This window comes from Crocodylus porosus, unplaced genomic scaffold, assembly GCF_001723895.1.
Source record: "Crocodylus porosus isolate Cpor-Errol unplaced genomic scaffold, CroPor_comp1, whole genome shotgun sequence".
NCBI lineage: Eukaryota > Metazoa > Chordata > Crocodylia > Crocodylidae > Crocodylus > Crocodylus porosus.
The window spans coordinates 835,826-854,749 of record NW_017728915.1 but is presented as its reverse complement, the minus strand read 5'-3'; the positions used below and the strand labels follow the sequence as shown (position 1 = coordinate 854,749).

General features: G+C 47.8%; 1 protein-coding gene across 1 annotated transcript in view; it reads right to left on the bottom strand.

The window, feature by feature from the left end:
* Nucleotides 1-9,872: 9,872 nt before the first annotated feature.
* Nucleotides 9,873-18,924, bottom strand: part of LOC109310323 (casein kinase II subunit alpha') — a 28,313-nt gene continuing 19,261 nt past the window's right edge. Inside the window, exons 8-11 of the mRNA XM_019535405.1 lie at nt 18,755-18,855; nt 17,579-17,727; nt 17,233-17,326; nt 9,873-13,736 (exon numbers count right to left, since the gene is read on the bottom strand). Of these exons, the coding sequence (XP_019390950.1) occupies nt 17,250-17,326; nt 17,579-17,727; nt 18,755-18,855 (327 nt within the window). The 3' untranslated portion in view covers nt 9,873-13,736; nt 17,233-17,249. The remainder of the gene's footprint in view (nt 13,737-17,232; nt 17,327-17,578; nt 17,728-18,754; nt 18,856-18,924) is intronic.

Sequence of the window (18,924 nt, the reverse complement as noted above, 5' to 3'; positions counted from 1 at the left end):
GCGGAGGGACACACCGCCTCCGTATGCCGCCTGCCTTGTCCGCCTCACCGCAGGAAGGGGAGGGAACACCGCCGGCTCAGCCGCTCTTCCGGGTCGCGCACAAGAGTCGTCGCTGTCACCAGGGAACTACTTTCTTTCGCCGTCGGAACTACTTGTGCCCGCGCACGGGCCGCATGTCGGCGTGCGCGGTGCCATGGCGACGGCGGGACGCGCGTTCACGGGGGGCCCCGCCCCTCGGGCAGGAGTGGGATCGGGCGCCCCATTGAGGGTGGCGGGGACGGTACCTGTGACTCTTCCGGGGCGCTGCTCCTGCCTGCCGGTCCCAGGCCCTGCGGGGAGCTCCGGGGAAGCTCCCCCTCCCCGCAGAGGACGGGACCGGAATGCCCAAACCTTACCCAAAACTCACGCACCGCCGTTGGCTCCCCCCAGCCAGGCTGAAACAAAACCGAGAGTCCAGGACAGAGCATCCGGCTCAGTCCAGTCCCCCCTCCCCTGCTCTCCCCGGACCAGGTTTCCAGAGAGCATTTCAAGCAAAATGAAGCCTTACACTGAGTGCAGGGCTCCCGACTCTGGGTCCCTCACTGGACTCCATGTGCCCAGCTTCAAACATGAATTTATACAGGCAGGGACTTCCCTCCTTGCAGAGGGGCCCAGCGGTAGGTGTGGGGCCCGTCCAGGCCCTGACAAGCTTGAGGCTGGCTTATCTGTGGAATTTATCTGCTTATCTACTCACACCTCAGGGAATCCTTCAGAGGATCTGGCAACACCCTGGGTGCACTGGTCTAATGGGAAAGACCACAGACAGGCTCATGAAAACCCACACAAAAAAGAGCAGGCACAAACTTTATTATTTTTCATTCCAAGTGCCATGTCATTCTGTACCTTGTCCTACCAGTGAAACAGCATTGAACAGACCAGACTTGCAATGCTGCTACCACTAGCACCCAGGCACAGGGCTGCTCTGCTCTGCCTCTACGGTCCACACTCAGGCATCCTGTGAGGGCCAGTGTGCAGGCTTAATTATACGCATTCTGAGGAGCCTTGTGAACTGCAGTGGGACAGTTCACAGCACATAGCAGAAACCACCTGCTCAGTCTTTCTTAGATCAGGGCCTTAGATAGCGCCTCTTTGATGCGCAATGACATGGGATGCATGTACAGTGCCCAGCACAGGCCACAAGGTGCTACTGCAATACAAATATTCAGTAACAATACAGTGATCATCCATTGCTAAACACATGACAAGTGGCTACCTGAAATCAAGGCTGCTGTTCTGGGACAGATTGTCAGGGGATACGGACATTTTCTGTTTTAAAAATTTTTTGTGGACTGGATCAGAAATTCATAGGAGAGAAAAGAGGGGCATAGCCTCCCCCGGAGCTTAGACTGGGGCTCCCCTACAGGAGACCGAGGTGCCCTGTTGCTGTCATTTCCTGCTCCCTGAGCAAGGGTTCTGTTTCCTTTCTCTAGAACTGGTCTGCTTTTTGACAAGCAGGTGTCACTGCTGATCTCCGAAACAGTGAGGGCTACAATGATATAGAGTAGGAGAGCTAGACAGAAACTTGAAGAGCGATCAGAACTGCTTGACTCATTCTTTCATTAGTACCAGGGTTAAGTACAAGCATTCAAAAAGCCAGAGCCTGAATTGATTCAATCTTTGCAGGTTAGTCTGACCTAGGTAGATTGAAACAATTTGCAAGTAAATAGACATTTTTGATTCCAGAAATGCAGCCACATGCCTGCAGTGGCTCAGGCTAGAAGCCAGGGGGCACTAGAGCTAGCCCTCCCTTTCTTTTGGCAGCAGCACAAGGTGGGAGGAAAGATAACCTGGGGGGGGAGCGAGGGGGGGCATAGCCAGGCCCTGGTAGGCCACTGAGTATGACTGGGGCAGGGTTTAAACCCCCACCCTCTCCTGCAGGGACCTCAGCCAGGGTGTGACTGGAAGGGGTTGGGGGAAGGAGGAAGTAGTCCTTGCCAGGCTTGCCCCTGAGTTGGAAGCATGGCCAGGGCAGCGCCTCAGGTGAAGGGAGACAGGGAGAGGGATTAAACTCCCCTGTCTCCCTTCTCTGCTACAGGCATGGGGACCCCAACTGACATCTGCCCAGGTTTCTGTCCTGCTGGCTGCTCACATGGTTGGGGGCCTGGCCAGAGCCCCACCATCCACCCGCTTTGTCCAGGGCTGTGGCTGGGGCTGAGCTGGGCCATCACGCAGGCACTGCTAAGGGCGAGTGTAGAGGGGCAGGCCCAGGCTGGGCGGTGGGGGCTGGGCCCTTCCCAGCCATCTGCAGCTTGGGCTGGGACCATGGGAGCTGTGTACCTGAACTGCTCCTGGGTCCCTGCACCCAGGCCAGGCCAGGCTGCCTTACAGCCGCAGCCCCTGTGGCTCGACCCAGCCCCTCCACGCCCACAGCTGGCCCAGCTCAGCCTCAGGAAAGGTGGGCAGATAGTCAGGCTGGCCTGAGCCGGGCCGTGGGGACAGGGCACTTCCCAGCCAGCTGCGGTTTGGTAACAACCCAGCCTGGCGCAAAGGTGATGGCTGGCCATGCATGCAGCAACAAAGAGGTGATGCCACTGCAGCTGCAGGCAGGCACTTTGGCAGCCAGACTGGTTACACAGGACAAGTCCATTGTGCCCATGGCTGCCAGAGCCAGCATAGAGGTACCAACAGGCCCAGAGCCTGGCAGCCGCTCACCACAGGCGCTTTTGTGTCCACAGCTGTGGTGGGCACCCCTTGCATGATGTTTCCTAGTCCATCTCATGTGGCAGCTGCAGACGGACAAGCAAGCATACTCAGGATAGTGAATCAGAGAGCTGAGAACGAAGAGACACAGGGACGGACAGTCACACTGCTGAAATGCTGTCCTGAGAAGACACTTATCAGAGGAGGAGTGAAACCCTAAGCACACTGCAAAGTCCTGGTTCAGACAGAATCTACCTGTCTCTGGCAAGCTCTTGTTTCTCTTTAAAATGTGTCATTCTGTACCTTGTCCTACCAGTAAAACAGTATTGAACTGACTAGACTTCCAAGAAGTCAAGGCAATTGAAGACTGAGATTTTCTTTCCCTCCTCTTTTTCACTCAGCCAAATTTAAGATTAAACCAAGGCTGTTCCAGCCCATATACCCATGTTCAGAATACTGGAGCTAATTAAATGACCGATCTTAATGGACACTTACTGCCTGGATACATCTTCAAAATGTTCTACTTTTCCTTTTGAAGTTTTTGGTATAAAGTTTCCTGCAGGAATGGGGGCTCTTTGGCCTGTGTCTACAACAAGGGACCTGGTTTCCAAGTACCTTATTATTCAGGGTATCTCAAGGATCTGCAGGCTCTGGTGTGTTTTTGCTAGATGTCCCTGCTTTCACCATTTTCTTGCTGAATAACCCTGCAACACAGGCTCTGTGTAAATTGCTTGCATCACTTCCCCTCAGGCTACACTTTTTATAAATGCCAGTGAATCCACCAAAAATAATCAGTTAACAGTAGTCTGCCATGTGAGGATCTGAACTGAGCCACTGACTCAATGACTAGGGACAGACATTACACATAAACCAGTTTAAGTGATCAGAAACTGGTTTAAACCTGTAACAGAACAGATGTTCAGTGCACATAAACCAATATGAAAATGGCTGAAGCCAGTTTGAAATAAAGCTAGTTGAATGTAGTATCAGACTTAACTGATTTGGGTCAAACCAGTTTATGCAATGTCTGTCCCAGACCCCTTCCTGGTTTAAGTTAAACCAGACTCCCCCAGCATCTTGGCATGCTCTTTGGGTTGGGCTATCTGCTCCACAGCAGAGCTGGCCCGTCCCCTCTTCTCCCTGGCTGGAGCTCCAGCATAGACTGCAGACATCAGGACATTTATTCTGTGACCCCCCTGCTTTCCCCACCTCCACTCCCTGCTAAGCAGGGATTCCCCCCTCCTGCCTTACACGGACACCTCTCAGCATTAGCTAGCATACCACATGCTGGCTATGGTCTATGCTGTGGCAGACAGGACAAAGGCAGACAGGACTGTGTCCTTTTTGGAGCAAATCAACAGGTAATGTCCTTCCTTGGAATGTTCTCTTCCTTGGAGAAAGTTGTTTAAGAAGAGCTTGAACTAATGAGAGAGGCTTTGATGAGGTGTAAAATGCAGATAAAGCTGATAAATACTCTGCTATGGGGAGGGGGGCAGGAAACTCCTTCCTAAGGAGAGTGTCCTGCCAGGGCCTGGCCATGCCACACCCTGCCCCCCAGCTTCTAGCCCAGGGGTGGGCAGAATACAGCCCATGGGCTGAATCCGACCCACCAGGCCATTCCATTCAACCCACGGGGGAGCCAGTGGCAGACCTAAACAGCCACAGCAGCAAGTCCACCCTGTCCAGCCCCCCCCACCAAAACTTCTGCCTAGCAGAGGGAAATACAGATAAGGAGGAAGGAGGCAAGGGAGGACTGTGGGTGATCACCCCCATGGGCAACTGGTGCCATCTTAGTCTGGGGGGTGCACATGCCCCCCCAGCAACCAGTCAGTGACCTGGGGTGGGGAAGGGGGCTGGTGGGCCCGCAGCCTATTGCGCTAACCAGGAAGCAGCCGCGGTGCTCCTGGAAACGGCTGCAGCAATTCATTTGTCTCTCCCACTCCCCAGCCTTTGCTTACAAGAGGGGCACCAGCGCTCCCACCTGCCCATCGCCTAAGTAGGAAGTACGGCCTGTCAAGGAGTGCACCAGTGCTCTCAGGGGGTGCACATGCATTCTCGTGTACCACCTAATGTGTTGCCAGTGATGACCCCAGTCCTCAGGGCCAGCCAGGCCAGATCCTATGGTCTCAGTGCTGCAGCCAGGAGCCACGTGGTACCAGCCAGTGGGCTGGGGGGGAGCAAGGAAATGGCTGCGGCAGGCAAGGGGAAGGGCAGTGAGCAGGTGTGTGGACACAGAAACAGCTAGGCAGGAACACGGGGCCTATGCCAGTGCCCCAGGCCAATGCCAATGGGACCCAGAGCAGGGCAGCAGGGGCTTTATGGAGCCAGGCTGGCTCCCTCCTCTCCATGCTTGAGCAGCTCAGCCTGGTTCCATACAGCCCCTGGCAGCCTGGGCCCTGCATTCCTGCCATTGTGTTATGGGCCCCTCCAGCGCTGGCCCTGGTGCACTGGTGTGGGCCCCATGTTCCCACCTAGCTGTCGCTTCACTCTGCACAACCCCTTATCGACCCTTCCACCTGCTTGCCGCAGATAAGAATTACTTTAAAATATGCAAGACTTGTTTTTAAAAAGAGCTTCCTACCTTGGGCAATTTGGAAAGATCATCTTACCACAGCCAAGGGCTTAGAACTTTCCTGTAGCACATTTGGGATAGAATCATTCATTAGCCTATTAAAAAAACCCAAAGAGCTCACAATGGGCTTGATCCTGCCCCTGTTGACTTCAAAGGGAGTGGATCAGGCACAATGAGAGTAGGAAGCAGGGATATAATATAATGGAAGCCTTCCATCTAAATGAGGACCACCTAACACAAGTTTAAGTTCTGATGAAGTAGGCTGTTGCCTACAAAAGCTTATGACTAACAGGGCTAACTATTTACCTCCATTTAAATTCATTAGACATTTACTGAATGCTGGTCACTCTGACTCTCAGTGTCTGGGAGACACACTAGCACCGCACAGTAAGATCAGCCAAGCAGGGACTGGACAACGTGTAGAGAGAAGTAATGCCAACTTAGTGGCTGCACTGAGTTTGTGCAGAGATGTTTTTTTTCCTCTTATAGCTTTTAATAGGAATTAAAGCTCCAATACTTAGAAAAGCTGATGCGGGGCTGAGGGTACAGTGTACAAATGCACGAGTACACATGCAATGGTTTACTGGATGGTCCCAAGTACACATGCAATGATGGACATGTAAATGGACTTGGCAATTTTTAAGCTATGCCTCCCTACTGGCATATAGGCAAAGGCAACTCCTTCCTCACCACTGGGCTCTTTCTGCCAGGCCTGCATTGCACTTGGTGGCAATGCTGGGAGCAGGGGTTGGGGAGACTACAGCCCCCCCGCCCCGCTCCCAGTGCCACTGCCACAGCCCCGGCCAAGAACAGCCTGGGGCTGCACCAGCCGTCCCCACCCCGTATCCAGATCCAGGGGCATGCACACCCCCACCCTTGGTCCCCAGACTGCGTGCTCCCCCTCCCTGCGCCCCCCCGGATGAGCAACTCGCAGCTCCGTCCCCCACCCCACCCTGGCCGCAGGCTGGGCTTTGTGCCTTGAGACCTGCTGCACATGCCGCCCCCCGGCCTCTGCCCCTTCCCTCCCCCACCGACTGACCTGCTGGGTTTCAGGTGGTGGTGTGCACGCACTCAGCCCCTGCAGCCCAGGATCAACTTCAAGAGGCTCTGGGGTCCACCAGTCAGTCCCAATCAACCAGTTGGTGACCACTGCCTTAGTGTTTGCTAACCCACTGGCAAAAAAGGCTGTTTTGTCAGATACATTATTATTCCATTCCAGAAGCTGATGTAAAGATAGACCAGCAGAAATCTTTTACCAGAATAAGCTGCATCTTTATCTGCAAAGAAGATGGGAGGAGGATTTTGTATAGCTCTACTGCAGAAAACTGTATTTGACTTTGCTTTCACTTTGGACATATGAAAATAAACAATTAAGCCTCAGTTAAATGTTGTAATAGGTGGGGGGAGGGATTTCTACTCATAAACATGAGTTAGTTGACCTCATGCAACTGTCTCATCTGTCCAAGCTAAGCTAGTGATGTACACTGAATGAAGCAGGTGGTAAAGAGTTGTAGTTTAGCTTCTACTTGCTGTGGGATAAAGCAACTATAGTGTACTCAATACAGCGGATCCTTTTTCAACTGGTATAAATTGGTTAATCTGTCCTTGTTCAGCTTGCATTTGTAGCCTGGCCAGGCAGCATTTAAAGTACTTGTTTAGAAAAAAAAAAAAAAGTATTATAATGGACAGATTCCTAGTAGGTCTCTATAACAACCTTATTTTTCCTCCTTGTCCTGATAAGTGAAATGCCAGACCCCTTTTCTGCAAACAGGCACAGGAGTAAGTTGAGGCCTTTGAGCAGTCCCTCTTACTTCAGTGGTTCTAGTCATGCAAGTAAAGCTAGGTATTCGAATGTTTGCAGGACTGAGGCCTAAAGGTTGGGCCCAAAACTTAAGTGTGAAGGATTGGCAGAAAAAAAAAAAAAAACTAACTTACTTTTAATTAATCAGATTTGTACTGAAATCACAGTGAAACAATAAACTGGAAACTTCAACATACAATGTATACAGTCATTTTTCAGGCTCTCTGTTACTCAAGTTGGCCTTCCATTTCAACAAAAATGCAGACATTTTGTCTTTAACTGATATGTAAAGCAATCCAACCAGACCTACTTCTACTCAGCTTCAGTTTAAAGTAGCATTCTTAAGCAAAAACTGTTAAGCTCCTATTATAATCAAAATAATTGTCTTTATCAACCTCCAACAGGAAACAAAACACGTGGGCAAGTTTAAAATGCATTACAATCCTGCACCAACTTATGCACTTGCTTAACTGACTTCAGTGCAAACATTCACAAGGCCTGTTCTAAAACCTGCTGAAGACAACAAGGAGCTGTCCATGATATAAGAGGGCTTTGGGTTGGGCCCATAGTGCTAAAAATTAAATTGATCAAGGCATTAAATCATTTATTCTTCCCAAATCATTGTATCTATCAGACTATGTTACCTCTGTCATGAAGAGAATACTCAAAAAACATACACCATCCCACAAAGACAACTAAAACACCTGTGAAGACAGGAAAAATGTCCTGTTTAAACCCAGAGCAAGAAACTTACCTGCCTTGCAAGAGCCGGCAACGGCAGGAGACGGGAAAATGCAATGAGAGCCACACTTTATGAGCAGCTGTTCAGCCTGGATTGGACTGCCCGACAGCTGCACGGGTATTTCTGGCCTCCCGCTGAGAGTGGGAGATGGGCAGGACCTGCCCCACGGGGGAGCAGTGGCAGGGGAGCCCAAGGAGCCCCAGAAAGCCAGGAAACCATGTGAAACAGAGAGTCAGCTGCCTCCCTGCCGGGAAGCTAGGAGGAGCCCCAGTAAGCCAGGAAATGCCACTTTCAAACCCACGGCAGAGAAGCGGCAGGGGACTGACCATGCCAGAGAACAAGCCGGCCACAGGGGAAATGGCCACACTCCAACTAAGGTTGTTTCTTTTTTTGTTTTTCTTCTTTTCTTTGCTTCTGGTTTTGCCAGGAGGGATGTTTGGGTTGAGTCCCAGCATCAGGACTGAAGACAAGAGAAACTGGCACCAAGCTGGCTTAAAGGGAAAGACGTGGGCTAAAGCCAGGCTCCCGTGTCCAGGACCTCCTGACTGTTCATGGCCAAGAGGGGCCAGCAACCTGGGTGACCCGCCCTGACAGGGGACGCTGGGAGAGGGGCTGACACTGTGGAGAGGCAAACCCAGCCCAGATCTGTAGCAGCTAGTTTTTTTTTTTTCTGAGGGCAGATCAGCCCTGTGCAGAGGGGAGAAACTCCATGGCCCTCTAGAATCAAACCTAGTGCAGTGGGAGGACTCTGCCTGCAAGCTACAAGACCAAGGCTGAGAGACTTAACTGAGTTCCAAGTTACATGTTTTGTGTTGCTCTTTAGTTTCTCTCTTACATGTCCAATACCTGATAGGGGACTGGTAAGGCCAAGGCGACCATCATACACATTAGAGATGGACTCAAGACAACCATGAGCCTACATCACTGAAGCATTATTTTTCCTACTAGACTCCCACAAATGTGACCTTTAATAACTTTTTCAAAGGTTTTCGCAAGGATAGAGTTGAAGCTCACTGGCCTATTGATCATCCTTTCTCCCCTTCTTGAAAATAGGGGCCATGCTGGCCCTTTTCCAGTCCTCTGGGACCCATCCTGAGCACCATGAGTGCTCAAACAACCTTGCCAGTGGTTCTGCAATGACACTGGCCAATTCCTTCAGCACCCTTGGATGAAGATTGTCTGGCCCTGCTTTCAGTAGAAGAGGGTATTATTAAACATGAAAAAGGAGTTCAAAATCTAGTTGGGCTTTTCCCTCATAGATCAGGTACAACAGAATAAGGAGGATACAGGTTGGACCCGGGCTTATTAGTGACACTGGACACAGGCTGGGTATAGCGAGAAAAGTAGCCTGCCAAACCCCCTTAAGAATGGGAATGCAAATGTGACCATCTTAACATATTTTGCACTTTGTAAAGCAAAATGATTTCTAAATACAGCATGCTTCCAAGATTTTAACAGGGTGCTGCCAGCAATCAGGTAGAAAAGATGGCCATACAGCAAGCAGACAGAGTAAGGCCTATCCAACAAACAGGCCAAAAAAGAACTTGGAAGGAAAATCCTGCCACAGATATAGGGCCAGTTATTGGACAGATAGCTGTTTATGGACGGGGAAGCTGGACACTGGAAACCAGCAGATGAGAGGCTGTAAGCTTTGGAATTGTTACACTTGCTGGATCTCAAAACAACAGACATTCAAGGAACAAAACAAGGCAGGAGAGATATGACTATAGTTGGACAAAAAAAAAAAAAGGCAAATTAAAAAGGCATGAACATATAGCAGATGGCCCAAAATGTAACATACCTTAAAACAAATCAACACATGCTTGGAGGAAGCCATCTGGTCATTTTCTGTGGAATCATTTCCCATTAAAATCAATGTTGTTGTCTTTTTTTGTTTCCATTTTTATTTTTGGGGCCACTTACAACCCCATGTGAAAGACAGACAACTCACAGGGTTAATGCTGCAGCAAGCAGATCAAGCCCTGTGGTACTTTGACAAGGCCAGGAGGCAACTCAGATGGAATTCAAGGTGAAGGAAAGGAAGAAACTCAATGTTTTGACCAATGGAAGACAAAAAATCAGTAGGCAAAGAATGCTTTATTTTCAGAGACTTGGTGGGATTACAAACAAACAATGGAGTGTAAAAAAGTTAAAATGGTAACAAAGCAGTTGACAACATCTTTTAAAGACAAGTCAGGAAATGAACTATACATGGAGGAGGGGAAGAGGATGGGCAACAGGAGGATGCTGATGGGGAAAAGGGAAGGGATGAGACAGATGTACATTAGTGATGGCTAAAATGCAGTACAAAGCCACCACGGCAGATCCAGGATTTCCCCGAAGGAGACCATAGGAGCAGCAACCCACACTGCTTGGTTGGCTGCTCCCCCTGCTCCCAGCCACCTCTGGCATGGGCAGACTACACTTGTGGGAACCTCTCAGGAGTTTTTCAAAGTCCTAAAGTAGGTGAAAATACCACCCCCCTCCTTGTCTACTCCTGTGTGTATTCACCAGTTCGGGGGCAGAAAAATTCCAAAGCCATCAGGGCTGATGGAACTGGGCTCAGCTGGGAGGGGGCAGTGGCAGAGTGGCTGGTATTCCCCAGACCCTGCCTGGTGCGGGGAAGAGGAACTCCTGTCCAGCCCTGCTGCCCTTATCTCCATCCTCAGTTGAGTCCAGCACCTGCCCAGCAGGCAGGAACAGCTCTGGTGCTTCTCCATCCCTGGGACAGTGAGGAAAGGTGAGGGGCAAAGGGGATTTCTCTGAGCAAGAAAAGGAGGGGCAAGAGCATTCTCATCTGCTTTCTGAACTTTAAAAAGTCCCAGGAGGCTCCTGTGGCACAGTCCAATCCAAAAGGAGGGTGCAGCTGCAACTCTGTACCCTTTCTGAATCCACCACCTTATACAAGTTGGCATATATTGGTATCCAAGATGACTCCTTTCTATGTTGTTTAGTACTCCTGCGTGTAAGCCTCAGGAGATGCCTCATCTGGATTCAGCATCATCACATTGCCGCAGCTCACGGGCTGGCCCAGTTGTGCTACAGAAACAATGGTGGGGTACTTGTATCATGCTGTTTATTTGGTACCTGCGACAACTGGAGCAAATCTATATTCTAACACATGTCAATGCAAGTCTAAAGCATTTGTTAACACTGTGGAGGGCACCAACATATTTCACAGTATCCAACCATGGTAGTGGATGCTGTTTCGCAAATGATGTTTCCCTCCTTTTCCAGACCAAGAGGAACAACACACCTTGCTCAGTTCAACCACTTCCTTCAAATTCCTTCAATGCATAAGGACATCCAGGTATCCTCTGACCTCACTCTTCAAGGAGCTCTTCATAAAAATCATGGCACAAAGAGGCATTTCATTCTCTTGCCTGGAAAACTTGCATTTGTGATGAATGTCAGCCAGGATTTAATGCTTTACTGCCTAATCTAACTGTGCTGGTATGAACTACAGAAACAAATGAGTATAAAATAGCACCACTTTTCCTTGCAACTAAAAGAACTTGATCTGTTCTTCCAGGAACCAGGGGCCAAGGACTCTATGGTGATAAGCACAGGCTTAATACCTAGATCAAGTGATTCAGGAGAACACTTGCTGAAGATGCTATTGTGGTCCCTTTACCACCACTTCCAAAGCCTTGAAAAACCAAACAGGCTCATGTATTCTTGGAAACATGCTCACCATTAGGAAGTTGGAAAGAGGTGGATCAGAAGACACGATAATGTAAGGGAACAGAGTCCATTTCAACATTTCACCTGTCATTTCCCACCTTTCCCTTCCCTTCCCTCCTCCCCAAGCAAACCCTTAAGCTGCACACTCCGCACAGCATTTTCCCAGATACAGACCCACACATGGAAACACGGATAATAAATACATATTTTATATACACACACATACATAGCACCACTTCTATAAGGCTTAGAAGATACGAAACATACGTTACAGGGAGGTGCTTGTTATAAAGAGGTATTTATAATGAGCTTCCAAATAGCTGGGAGACAAAAATACAGCAGAGAGCCTTATATCAGAGGTAGCCTTACAACAGACAGTTTCAGTACCAGGGCACTGTATAAAAACTATGCAAGAGGGCTTGGAGGAGGGGAAGAGTCAGTGGAAAAGGTTACAAAGTAGAATTGTAGAGCCCTGCTGGGATGTTGAAAAGTAGCTTCAAGTGTCTGGGTTTGTTAACTTCAAGCTCTAGTTTGCTGGATTGGAAATGTTGCCTGCCCAGCCAAAATCCTGAAGCTCAGACAGTGTAAAAAGGCCACTCAGATAAACACTGGATGATTGAGTGGGTGACACATCAGCTGACATGACAGGGGTCTATTGATCCACCTAACAGAAATCACTACCTTCACCAAGGAGAAAATGCATCCAGGCCCACTGCTTGTTGGAAGAGGTGGCTCAGTACAAGTGAGGATTGGGGGACATCAGGGAACAAAGGAGCCTGATTTACTCTACAGCTTCCCCAGCCAATTCTGATCTACTGCAGAGATAGAGATCCAGTGGCGGGCCAGGGGGAGAGCATGAAAGGGTGAACACATTAAAGCATTGTGGGTACTGCTGGCTCTGTCTGTAGCTGAAGGCACCTGGAGGAGGCTGTGACCCTACATGGAGCATGACTTGCCAGTGCAGGGGGAGAGGGAAGCGGGATAGGTTTCTTCTGCTCCAACATGCCCTTTTCAGTTCAAGGGAGCAGGAACAGCTTTTTTTGTTTGTTTTGTTTTTTTACTATAACCAAGAACTAGCCCCTCTCTTGCTGCACTATAGGAATAGTCAGTCATTTTCTCTTTGTTAGGTGGTATTGGGCCTAACAGGATGAAGCAGGGTGAGATGGGCATTTCTTTTGCTTTTGAATCCAGCAGAGGTCTGCAGGCAAGTAGAGCTTGAACCAAGTGCAAAGCCTCCCCTCCCCCCACCCATTGATTCAGGCACCTTTTGGGGGGTGCCTCTTCCCCAACAGTGCTGCCTTCTCCTCTGGGGGTGAGAAAGTGAAAGAGGTGGGGCCCTTCACAAGCCCACTCCTCACTCTAGAAAGGCAGGCAGGGAAGGGAAGGAAAAAGAAACAGGACACTGGCTAAAGGCAGCAGCCACCAGTCACAGCACCTACAGAGGTGCAGGCACCACATGGGTGATCATCTAGTGTTTATTGAGGCCTCAAAAGGAGCTTGACATTTGAAGGAAGGACATCTGGAATCAACATGGAGTTCTTTTGTATATTCACCTCCTGTCTACCCTTACGCCAGGTGTCTAAGCACCACCCGACAGGCAGAGTAGGTAGGCTCCTATTCTCCATAACACTTGAAAAAGCCTTTGTACAAGATTCATCTCCCTCTCTTCTGCCCCTGCCTATGCCTCTACATAATATAAAACAAGGAAAAGAGAACCAGGAAGTGCTCAGAGTAATCCCAGCCTCTTCCAATGCAGCAGGTCATGGCCCATGGCTCCTTCCATACTGAATACTCTCCATACATTTCTTTTAAAACTTTTATTCAATAATATATAATTCTTTTAATTATAATATAGAACTGTCCATCATGCCATATAGTCCATCCCCATCCCCATTCCCTCTCTGCCCTGCCAAGTCTGGAGCCAGCTAGTTAATAGGTTAATGCTGGAGTTCAGGGAGCAAAGGCTGGGGTGAGGGGGAAGCAACATTAACCAACAACCATTTTGCATACCCTTCACATTTTCCATGCTTTCTGGGTCGGGAAGAGGTCAACAGGAAGTCAAAGGCGAAGGAACCTTTTACATTCAGAAGTAAGGTTTGTGTTTATAAACTGTTGGGTGCCATCAAGCCGGTGCGGTCCCTGCTCTCGTACCCCGCCACCGCCATGTCGTCTGGCCGCCATCTCTGTACACACGCTGATAAGACGTTTGATTTGGTTCTTGTTCTGCTTATGGAAAATTGGGAGGAACAGCATCGGACCTAAGGAGAGACGGGAGGAGGGAAGTGAGCATCAGATGCTAGTGGGAATGGACACCAATGTGTATCCAGAGCTTCCCCTCTGGGCCCAGGAGACAGGAAGGCATTCTGCTCCATCTCCATTTCTACCACCTTGGGCAAGTTGCATCACCTCTGTGCCTTATCAAAAGTAGGTAGAATACTCACCTATTTCCAGTGGCTTCCTAAGGCTTATGTAGTGTCTACAGAGTGTTTGGATCTGTACCAGCACTACAGAAGTAGTGAATTACTATTTCAAAGAAGACCAAGTAAATCAAGATTTGCTTCTTTACCTTGCCCACTATACTGATGGTTAGCAGCAATCCAGCAGGTAACAACTTATTACGAGCACATAGGACCTCAATGCCTTATTTCATCACCACTCCTTCAGCCGTCAGCATCGTGTCAAACTTCACTCTATTCTGGTAATATTCTCTCTTCTACAGCCCAAAGTGCTCTCATTACAGGCAATGACTAGCTGAGGAAGTTGCAAAACACTGTTCCTTTCCTCTCCTCCAACAGGTCAAGTACACAGGTCCTGTCTGTGGGCAAAGGCCCTGCTGGGCCCACCAGCAAGGCTCTAAGCTCAGAATCCGAGTTCTTGCTCTCTACATGGAGTTGCTATTGCACAACTGGGCCAGCCTACCCAGCTGGGAGTCTGAACTGCTTCGTGGAGAGCTCTGTCCCAGATCACCATTATGTTATCATATCAGAACAGTACAATCATGAGCAAAACAAATGGGATTGTGTGTCCAGTCATCTTCCCCTCCACACACCCTCCTTTCCTTCCTGGATACAAGATACTTCATAACTACTTTCCCCTTGCTGTCCTCATGAAGGTGAAAAATACTCAGCTACTACACAGGGTGAAGCAACATTTCCTGCCCTGGCTGCCTGAAATGCCGACTCACTCAAGACAAAGAAGCAGCTCAAACAGTAGGCGTGTGCACATGTACGCACTACTCACTACATTACAGCAGTGAGAAATGCTAGATAAGGCTGAAACAGTGTTTACAGCCCTAATTTCAATGCTTGACTTTCTCATTTCCTGTTGGACTGATGCTTCCCACACTGTCTCAAACTGAGGTTAGACCTGGGGAAATATGGGAACACCTCTATTTCCGACTCTGTACCTGATCAGGTTGGCTAGGGAATGCAGGTTCTCTCAGCAACATAAACCTGCCCACGCTATGAGAAACTTAAGCTTTTTGTGTGCACACACACATCCAAATACACTTTAGCTTTGGAATTTAATATTTAATGCAAAATTAAAGTTGAGGAACCAACCAAAACCAGGAATTGTCACAGGTTCAGTTTACCATCATAATGCTAACTTCTACTCATTTCTTTGCCTGGTAACTCTCCATGACATAGGTCAGGAGTTCTCAAAAAATGGAGGCTGTGGACAGCTCAGGCAATCATGACTACTCAGCTAATTCCATATTGCTCAAATTGGAATGGATTCCCAATACATGTGAGATGGGGGAAAGGGGAAAAAGTCATTCCAATGAGAATAGCTGAGAATCACACGTAGGCTACATTTAAAAACCTTCCCTTTAGAACTCGTTCAGCTTTGAATGGCTTGAAGTCTCAAGCTGGGCACTGCATTAGTGTTTGTTTTTTAAACCAGGAGAACAAATGAAAAAGATGATGCTCTCTCAGCATGCTCTTAATAAAGCACATTTTATTTGCCCAAGCTGAAAAAGATAAAATTGCGTGACCTTGCAGGTGAACGATTCATGACCTTAAGAGAGTAAAATCATTGTTTTTTTCCAGCTTGAATCACTTTTTCTTCCTCAGTGAGCTGTATAAAACAATCCTAGTTTGAAATGTCCAGCTTCAGCTCTTAAAATCTGGCAGGCACAAAGTGCAACTCCCCAGGTATTTGGGAAAATCTGAGTTCTTCCTTTTAACCTGGTAGCAGCTGAAGTGATTCTGCTGAATTTTCAAAGAATTTCATCTTTGGGTTGACAGCAAACATTGATTGTTTCATCCCAAAAGGAGCTAGTGAGAAAGTTAAAATAAACAGCCCAGTTCTGATAAAAGGGGAATGAAGATACATTAGAACTCAAAATGTATCTATAGGATGCAATGCTTTCAGCTGCTCATAGTGTATGAATATCCCCATAGACTAGAAGACAACAAAAGAAGTTCATAGGTATAGTTATTTATTGATTTCAGTGAATTATACAAATGGATGTGATCTGCTCTCAATGCCAATATAACTTTATTGGAATATGGAATGTAAACAGATGTTTCAAATAGAAACATTCTAACCTTATAAAAATTAAATATTTGACATAGAAGGAAATTCTCTGTTTAGGTGCTGGTGGGTAAACTATCTCCAGTTTCTAAGTTTATGGTATCACCAGCCCCATTCAAGGAATTACACACAGAACACTTAGAGGAGGCAACTGTGAATTGTGGGGCTCCACAGGCATCAGGGAGGCAGAGAAAAGCCATGAGAGAACCCCTACAACAGAATCATTGCCCAGAGTTTATATTTGGCTGATTTTGTTAGAACACTACATGGACCCAAGTCCTGGATCAGTAGCAACACAGCCTCCCCAGCAGCCTCACTCCAACCATACCACTGCTTCCTGTATCTTCCCCCCCACACCTGCTACTCCCAAAGAACCTTCTCCCCTCTGCTTTTCATTCTATGTTGCTGAATTGAAAACCACTCTAGATTCAAGCTCCTGAACTATATCCAAAATGAACTATTATGCAAGCCATGTAATAAGTTATATGGTTGCATGTCTGTTATAGCATGTCTTATAATATCAATTTTCCCAAGTCTGTAGCAAAGCATTTTTCTGCCACAAAAAAACCCTTCTGTCCTCTACGTTAAAAATTTTCCATAACAGGTCTGTATTGTTTCTTCCCAGATGGAGCCTTTCTTGAGTGCACACACAGGGGAACTCCCCTCTCCCTGAGCAACTCAGAAAGATGTTACATTTTAATGATCCAAATCAATCCAGAGACACTGGTTGTTCATTCGCATTTAAAATTAAAGGGCCAAATTCAGACCTGGAGTAAGCAGACTCAGACTTCAACAGCACTGCACATACTTATACACTGTCTGAATTTGTCCTTGGGTCTACAATTAAAAAGGCCTATTCGCATGGGTGCATGCTAGGGGCTAATGATGGAATAGCAACTTTGCCCCACCAGTATGATAGGAAAAGGCCAGACTGGGAAGAAAGAATTAGATCCATAGAAAGGTGAGTCACAAATCAGTCAACTTGAGCCCTAAGGATATAACTATTTATTTAGTTCTTGCACAACCATTTTTTCCAGGGGCTTTGGTACCACAGGTTTAAAGTAACATTATCCACAGCCACCAGAGGTGATGAGGTTTTAAAACCCCCAAAGGTTATATTTCTGCTGAGCATAAAGGAACTGTGGGGAGGGGTCTTGGTTCATTCCCTTCACTGTGTGGCTGAAGGTTTTGTTTTTATTTGTAAATATCTTGAATTACCCGTCGTTTTCCAGTCTTCATCGTGCTGCTGTCAGGCCACTAGAAAGCACAGCATTTTCTGAGCTGGGCTGAGACTGCTCCTTCACCACTGGGTCTGCAAGAGACAAGGATTAGCCAGGAATCCAAAGCCACACTGCCCAGTATCAAAGCTTCACTGCCAAGGAAACCTCCTCCCAGGCTCACAAGCTTCCATTATACTCCTTGTAGCTACATGGCTAGATGTCCAGCCCTCAGCACAGAATTAAGAGCCATTCAATTCCTGTCTGGAAAAAGATGTACAGTCCCACAGCAAACCCCTGTTCTGCTCATCAAGCCCACCCTTTGATTCCAGCTCCCCACAACTCACAGAAGTAGGGGTGCTCCATAGCTTCTTTGGCAGTCAGCCTCTGTTGATGGTCATATCGCAGAAGTTTGTCCAGAAGGTCCAGGACTTCAGGGCTGACCAGGTGTCTGTTCTCGCTATGGATGAAGTTTTCCCAGCGTTTCCGTGAATGCCTAGAGCAGACGAATCTATTACTGCACAGAATTCTGAACAAATTAAGCTCTGAAATGCAAAGCAGCCACAGTTCTATCCTGGGAATCACCTGTCACACCCCACACACGGAGTTATTGCTCCTGCAGCTGGAACAGAGTTTATCTACCAGCTCCTTTTATTTCCAGAATCCAGCATTTGGCTAGTGAAATACAAAAGCATTTGAGGGGTTTTTTATGGCACAACTTACTTGGGGAATGTTCAGCCACAAGTGCTCTAATTCCAGTGACAGATAAAGAAGCGCAAAAGAATACTGGAATGGCGAACCTAGATGTAACCATCTGTGAGGAGGCTTATGGAAGCTCTTTGCTCTCAAGGGGTCCAGTCCACTGCAGGCAGACATGGATTCCACATGGTGAGAAAAAGCCAAGTTTTTCTTTTCAATCAGTATATAAATTGTGAGCCAGCTTTCCAAAATTTTATTTGCAGTCCAATAGGATGTGGGTAATTTTACTGACAGACCAGTAAAACATCATCAGCTTGGTTTACATTAGAAAGTTTTACTAGCAGAACTCAAGCTCTGCCAGCAGACAGCACCCACAAAGTTCTCCGGCAGCAGTACCCTACTTGCAGCTGGCAGGGTTAGCCACTTCTGCTAAAGTGACTAAGGCTTTTGCCACCACCTGGCAATTGGCAGGTATGCATGAACACTCCCGTGTCACCTGGCAGCTCTAGCTGCCCCATCAGCAACCAATGCCTTCCTGAGGGCCACCTCACACTCTGACAGCATAGCTACTAGAAATGCATAGCTGTGTATGCACTCTGGTGGCAGCAACCACCACATGCCACCAGAAATTCTACTGGCAGAACAGGTAAGTATAGACAAAGCCAAGTCTAGATTTTCAGAGTGCAGTGAATTCAAACAAAGAGTCTCCTCTGATTTGAATGACGGTTGTGTGTTTTATGTCCTTGAGTTGTTATTGGAATAGGTACTTAGGTAATTGTTCCTTTTCCCTTATAAAAAGCAAAAACATTCTCCTATCCACTTACTGCCCCAGAATATCATTGAAGTGTGGGTCCAGTTCTATGTGATATTTCTTCAGGTATCCATATAGCTCATCTGTGCCCAAAACCTTAGCAATGCGAACCAGCTGCAATAAAAGACAATGACAGAAAACAGCATGAGAAGGGCACATCAGCAACTTGGAGGAATGGAGAAA